Source organism: Euprymna scolopes, chromosome 7, assembly GCF_053919585.1.
Source record: "Euprymna scolopes isolate OS-2025 chromosome 7, ASM5391958v1, whole genome shotgun sequence".
NCBI classification, from domain to species: domain Eukaryota; kingdom Metazoa; phylum Mollusca; class Cephalopoda; order Sepiida; family Sepiolidae; genus Euprymna; species Euprymna scolopes.
In genome coordinates, this window is record NC_136488.1 from 44,474,670 (window position 1) to 44,482,597 (window position 7,928).

General features: G+C 33.9%; 1 protein-coding gene across 1 annotated transcript in view; it reads left to right on the top strand.

Moving 5' to 3' along the window:
• Positions 1 to 6,341: 6,341 nt before the first annotated feature.
• The window catches only part of LOC145279700 (uncharacterized), a 4,339-nt gene continuing 2,752 nt past the window's right edge, over positions 6,342 to 7,928 (top strand). The window contains exon 1 of the mRNA XM_080130980.1: positions 6,342 to 7,928. This exon is cut by the window's right edge and continues 2,752 nt beyond it. Coding sequence (XP_079987106.1) covers positions 7,915 to 7,928 — 14 coding nt within the window. The 5' untranslated portion in view covers positions 6,342 to 7,914.

Here is a 7,928-nt window from a genome sequence, read left to right on the forward strand (position 1 = left end):
AGATCCTAAATAGGGTAAAAGATAGAAAAAATATTATCCACTACAAGAAAGCGGATGAGAGGATCCTCCAAGCATGGATATTAGAATGTTTAAGAATGTACAAAATACAAAGAAATGTTGTCAGTTTGAGTAAATATGCAATGAGAATATAGTTTTGAACTGGCAGGTAATAGATAATATATAGCTAAGGTTAAAATAGAAATAGGTAAGAAGATTTTCTATCACAACTACTGTTCATCAGAGCAATGATGCTCCTTGGCAATAGAATAAAAGGTGCTAAATCAGATGCAAGTTCATTAATACAGACGAGAAAATGAACACTTGATGTACATGAACGATTTGAAACTTTTTGTGAAACGAACTACAAAGCTAATAACCTAAAACAGAATCTCCAGCCAAGATATCCAAATAGAAATCCAGTATGGGGAAATGCACATGGGTTGTTATAAGAATTAGAAGACTAGAATCAACGGAAGTTAGGAATAACTCAACCAAGCGGCGATGATGGCACTAAATGAACATGACAGCTATAAATATTTGTGGATTTTGGAAACAGACGCAATTAAAGCAACAGAAATAAAGAAAATTTAAAACAAAACTATTAAAAGAATAATAAAACTTCTAGAACTATATACTAGAAACCTAATAAAAGGTATAAACACGTTGGCAGTGTCACGTGTCACGTGTAAGATAATCTGGACCGTTTATAGAATGGACCAAAGGAGAACTGACCATCTGGATCAGAAAACGAGGAAACGCATAATAATGCACAATGCACTACGCCTACAAAATGATGATGACCGACTCTATATGGAAAGGTGAGGCGGGGGAAGAGGACTAATATCTAGAGAAAGCTGCATGAATGACACGAAAAAAGAATTCGAAAACTACATAATTCACAACCCTAAAAGAATAATTACTACAGAAAGAGACACTAAAAAAATGAACATGGTAGAAAACAGAGAAGGTAAAGACAAGGCAAGAAAGGGAGGGAAAATGAACAAATAACAGCTACACGAGCGACTCAAAAGAATGTGAGATAAACAAAAATACGCCAGCATGGTTACGAAAATGAAACCTAAACAGAGAAAGTGAATCCTTAATGACAGCCGCAAAAGGTAACGTAATTAGGATCAACCGCACCAAAACGAAGATCGCCAAGACACAAGAAAATTTGCAAATGCTGACAAAAAAACAAAAAAAACAAACAAACAATAAACCACATTATAAGCGAATGAAAGAAACGAGTGCAAAAAGAACATAAGAATAGTTACGATCAAGTGGGGATGCAAAACGACTGCATCTTTAACACCAAGACAAATGGTAAAAGCATAAGTAGGAAGCAGTACTTGAAACCGAAAATCATGAAACCCTATAGGACATTGACATGTATACAAAAAAACTATCTAAGCAAGAAAACTTAATGTTATAATCTATATATATATATATATATATATATATATATATATATATATATATATAAAAGAACATGTCTGTGTGTGTACATTTTCCTACGCAATAACTCTGTCAATTTAAAGTCTACATACTCGAAATTTTAAATACAGGGTACTGAGATATGGGAAAATTTTTGTGATCGGTTTGCGGCCAGAAATTTGGCTGTTAAGGGGTCAAAGTTCAACGATTTGACCTTTGAGAACTCTATCAAACACCTCCGACAATTTTGTGTATAAACACCTGTAATTTAGGAAGTAGGTTCCTTGGATATAGATCCAACTTTATAACTTAATTGCAGCTCAAGACAATAAATGTTTAGGGGTCATAATAGGGGTCAAAGTTAGAAAAATTGACCGCTTTTTTTTTGCTTCACATACACCTCCAAACACCGAGCTGAAATACTAGAAGTTTAATAAATGAGAAGGAAAAGTCCTGCCAGTTTGTAGAATTCTCTGTTCTAGCTGACTTCAGAGTACATATCAAGGAGACGGAGAAGCGGGATAAATACACAAAACTGGCCAGAAAGCTGAAAGGGATATGGAATATAAAGAAAGTCAAGATAGGATCACTAAGAATCGTCTCGAAAAACTTTTTAAAAGGATGGGAAGGATTTGACTCAGAGGAATGGCTGAGAAGGTACAACGGATAGCAATAATTAAAACTGGAGATGATAATAATTATGAACCGATATATAGAAAATGAAAACCGGACATATAACAACTTCAATATGAGTAAATAAAAAAATAGAACACTACCGAGACCCAGGAAAACTGAAACAACAAAATTATAAGTTTACTGATTCCCTCCTCTCCCACAAAATATTGCAGTGTCGGCATCGACCAGCACTACACAAAGTTTTTGTGAAGGGTTAAGAAGGATGGAAAACCCGAGGAGAGAAAGCATTAACTATACCTCCATTACATAAGTGCGAAAAGACTGCAACCTTAGGGAGGATTATTGCGACAAATTTGAGTGAAGACTGATGCTCATTGCCAACAAGTAATCAATTGCAAACGGCTGTTGCGATAACGCAAATTCATTTACCAAATATCGAAATAGGTGTACTGGAAATCTAATGGGACTTGTTATCAGCCAGACTCCAGGGAACACAATCATTTGTTTTCACTGAGTAATCTCTGATGATGATCTGCATGAGAATTCCTAGAAGAAGATGGATGTGGAGGGGAGAAGAAGGAGGGACATAATCTGAAAATAAACATAGTAGAAAGAGAGACGGTAAAAAAAAAAGATTCTAAATTGCAACACACGTTACAAGCCCAAACGGCTCGATATCATTTCAGATAGAATATGATGAATAATAAATGTCGCTTCACTCTCCTGCAGTTTCATCGACTTTTCGCTTGAATACATATACTTCACGGCTCTTTTATCTTGAATACGAATTCAGACTGAAAATAAAGGCAAAGTTTGACACAATGCTAGTTTTTTTTTCAAATGCATTCGGCGTTACGTCACCTCATATGAACGGGACAAAATGAAACGTTTTTTCTAGCTTTAAAAGTAAAACATCATTTATTATTCATTATTGTTTATTTTAAATGATTAAACACAATGAAAAAGTAAAAAGAAACTGAAATTATCTATCTGTTATCTAGGTGTTGTTCTTCAAGATTACTATATATACATATATATATATATATATATATGGGTGTGTATGTGTGTGTGTGCGTGTGTGCATGTGTGTGTCGTAGCCAGGTTCGAATCTCCTGATGGGCAGCGATCGTGTAACTCTGCACTGATGATTCCCGAAAGGTTGAAGCACTAGTGTCTGCAGGTATTAAAAAAGTATTATATATATATATATATATATATATATATATATATATATATATATATATATGTGTGTGTGTGTGTGTGTGTGTGTATGTATGTATATATCGGCGAAGAGAACGTCTCTCTATTCTATGTTCTGTGTTTTTGGAATTGTTTTACTCTTTCATTCATGTTGATTTCACCTATTCGTAACAACCATCATCGTCGTCGTCATGAACGTTGAGGATTTGTGCCGTTATGAACGCGTTTTCATTTTAAAAACTGTACAACCGGTGAAGCGAACGCCTCTCTACTCTATCTTCTGTATATTTGGGATTGTTTTACTCTTTTATTCATGTTGAATTCACCTATTCGTAACAACCATCATCATCGTCACGATAAATGCTCCCACATATATATCCTACATGTACGTGTATGTTTACGTGTGTGTGCATATGTATGTACATGCGTGTATTTATGAATGTATGAGTGTATGTGCATGTTGTCATGTGTATTTGTTCTTGCGTATGTATGTTTGCGTGCATCTGTTTGTGTGCATGCTTGTATGTGTACGTGTATATCTTTATTTCGATATGTGTGTGGGGGTGGAGAGGACTCCAAAAGGCCCTGTTAAGGCAACCCCTCTGGGTGAAGCAAATCTCTGATTTAAAAAAAAATACATAAAGCGGGAGACCAGTACCCGCATTAATCTGGTGTGCAGTTTTATTTGTTGCTGGCTATCTTGCTCATGCTTGTTGCTGGATCTCGACATTTTTAACACAGAGAGAGAGAGAGAGAGAGAGAGAGAGAGAGAGAGAGAGAGAGAGAGAGAGAGAGAGAGAGAGAGACTTAGCTGTCGTACAAAGCTAAAACTCCGTAACATCATCTTTGTATAGATACTTTCTCAGGCATTTGTCTATAAAAATTGTCCGTGGCGATGGAAAACTTGTCATTTGTGTAGCCCTGAAATGCTGGAAGCATGTAATAATTGATCTGCCATCATTCTATATATGCATATGTGTGTGTATGTATGTATGTATGTATGTATGTATATTAATATATGTACTAGTGTATGTATGTGTATGTATACCTATTTGTATATGTATGTATATATGTATGTGTGTATATATTTTTATTTATTTATTTATTTATTGTGCATACCTGTTTATGTGTGTTTGTATGTATATACGAATATATATTTGTGTGTATGTATATGCATATGTATATATGCATATATATGTATGCGTATAGGTGCATATATATGTATGTGTACGTATATGTAGGTAACTTTATGTGTATGTATGTATATGTGCATACATGTGTACGTATATGTATGTGAATATGTATGTATATGTGTGTATGTATTTGTATATATATATATATGTATATGTGTGTGCATGTGTGTATGTATATATTTGTATGTATGTGTATTGTGTATGTATGGATGTATGGATGTGTGCATGTGTGTATGTTTATGGATATTTATGCGTATGTATATATGTATGTATGCCAAGATCCCTCTTCAATGCCATGTCTGCTTGAGCGTGTGAATTCGCTGGCAGGACTTAAAAAAAAGGTTATTTTCGGGCTCTTTGACTTTCAGTGACTGAGGGAGTGGCACTCGTCTGGCAAGACGTTGCAATCATCATGTATATGTATGCATATTAGCATAGTGCAAAAATAATGTCGTTATTATATATATAGTTGAACGTCAAAAATGATATTATTTTTGCACCAACCTGACGATTATGGAACTTTCTTACATAGATTCAACGGAGAAATAAGAAAGACAATTAGAAAAATTGAAAAATTAAAAAAAAAGCTCATTAAGCAGGAACGCCCCCTTCTATTTAACTATATATATAAATATATATATATATATATATATATATATATATATATATATATATATATATATATATATATACTTTTATGTGTGGACGTGAGAGAGTGGGTTCCTTATGGACTCAGAAATAGCTGAACTGGTTTATTAGAAATTTTACAGGAAGTTACTTGTTGTGTCTGGGAGTGTTCTTACGTTTGTTTTATATGCGAATATACTTGATAAGTATCAAAAATCGATATTTAACTGAAATAGATACATCTCAAGTCTTGGTTTAGACATGCATCTAGGAAAATGCATCTAGAAAAAGGAACAATGATGCAAAATCTGAGGTCTACTGTCTGGTTTGTCTGTTGACAGCTATTACACCGACTGAGATTAGCAGTTGTACCAAAAAGTGTGATTCGTTCTGCATCATTCATTCACATGAAAGCACAAATAACCTGAGTGGATTTCCGAATTACTTAGTTCATTGGCGGACCTCATAAGCCGAAATCGAAAAGTGTGCATATTATACACAATGCTTTAAGTAAACCACATCAACTTATACATATATATCTGTATGTGCGTATGTGTGTGTGTCTTATGTGTGTGGATGGGATGCACACACACCCACATGAGTGAATGTGGATGAGTATACAATGTATACTTGTACGCATACAATATTTCATTGTAAAACATCGTCTCCAGTGTGTGAAATCTTTGTGTGTAGTCATCTACAGCCAAACTTTCATGATACTATAGCTCTCTCTCATGACGAGATAGATAGATATATAGATAGATAGATAGATAGATAGATAAAGAGAGAGACAGTGAGAGAGAGAGAGAGAGAGAAAATAGTAAACATTCAAACAGACAAAGAGAAAGGCAGTGAAAAACAGTGTTTAAGCAAATTGAATACAAGGTTTTGAGATAAATATAGTAAAACGAAATAAAGAGAACCGATGAAAAAAATAAACAAAATTGTTCATTTTAATCGAGAAAGAGAGAGAGAGAGAGAGAGGGAGTGTGTGTGTGTGTGTGTGTGTGTGTGTGTGTGTGTGTGTGTGTGTGTGTGTGTGTGTGTGTGTGACATAAGGTGAGGGAGAGAAAGAAAAGGGTGGATGAGATTCGAAACATGAAACAGGTACTCATAATCGAAGGGGTAGAACAAGTGTGCGAGTAAAAATGAGAGGGAAAGGAGGGGGTAAAAGAGAGGCGTTGGGGCAGGGAGTACGTAGTCGTGTGGGTACGGTAAGTACTCGAGGAGAGTGGGGGGGGTTGTGGAAGGTCGGTAGCTGAAGGGGTGCGTGCAAAACGTGTAATAGTTGGACCATAAAGAGTGCGGCCCCCAGGCGATAAAGATAAAGGTCGCTACTTTGCCTCCTTACAGCAGTCCGTCAATTGGGAGACACGTGCGAAGGACAGTCGCACACGCGCCAGGTTTATTTGCCGTGTTTATTAACCGATCACGACACCATTAGTATTGGCCTATTCCGTTCGCACCGTTCTCATTCCTATACAAGTAAGTGACAAAAAAAAAACCTTAAACAAACGAAACACACACAAAATTAATTTATGACAATTTAAATCAACAAATCAACAATGTTTTTATTATTTATTTAAATAGACATTGTATTGGAAAAAAAGAAGAAACATTGACAAAGTGTTAGAAACGTGTTACACAAATTCACCGTGATATATAAACTTTAAAAAATGCTTAATGTACGACACTATTCAGAAAATAAATAATTTTTGGTTTCCAATTCACGTTTATGGATTCATCTCGCACGTGACCGATGTGAAAGAAATGTGTTTTGACAAAGTTTGAACGCAAAAATAAATAAATAAAAAAAAAACAAACAAGAAGAAAAAAAAAAGATTCCAAAAGGAGTGGATTATTTTCTTCTTTTACTTTATGTTTAAAGTAAATCGAAAAACAAATTATTTGTTCAAGAAAATCGTCGAGAAAAATTGTCAAGTAAAAATTGTAATGAATGATTTTTTTTTAGAAAAATCTCATGAAGAAAATATTTGACCAACGTAAACAAAAGAAAAAAAACAACAAAACACACACACACACAACAAAAAAACGAAAAACAAAACAACAAATGTGAGCGAAGCTCTGAACTATCTATTCTTCCGGGTGAGTTTTAACTAGAAATATTTTAAAGGCAATTTTGCAAAAAAAAAAAAAAAAAAAAAAAAAGACAAGAAAAGAAAAAAAAAGCGAACTATAAGAAGAGACATACTAAAACTTAAGAAAAATATACACATTATTGAATATCTCCTTACATTCCGATTTTATACTCAAATAACAAAACATTTAATCCAATTGTTCAAGTGAAGTCAGCGAATTTCGTTTGATTATTGTGTTTATTTTATATGTATTTTGTATTTGTGTATTTTTTCTCTTATGTGACTATTAGTATGAATATTTTACTCATGGACAATTGTTTAATGAATTGGATAAAACGGATGGTAAATTAAGGTTGGAATATTGAAATAAATAATCAAATCAACGAAGCAAAGTTCATTTAATGTCAACGACATTTTATTCGATAAAAACTACGTTTATCAATAAGAAAAAACAAACAAATATATCTCTTCTGTTGTTAATAAAATCACCAGCAGCAAAGTAAATATAAAGCCAGAATTGATTTCAAATTCGAAATGATAATCGTTTACAAGTACTCGTTTAAACAAAAGCCCACAAAAAGGAAATATCAAACAAATCTAGGAGACGATTACTAAAGCTTCTCGTTTGAATTTACCATTAGCAAATAATAAGGTGAACCAACTTTCCAGACATGTGTTAGTTCGTCTCCTACAATTATATAAGACTTTTTTCTTTAAACTTAGTAATGAAGTTTGAAGA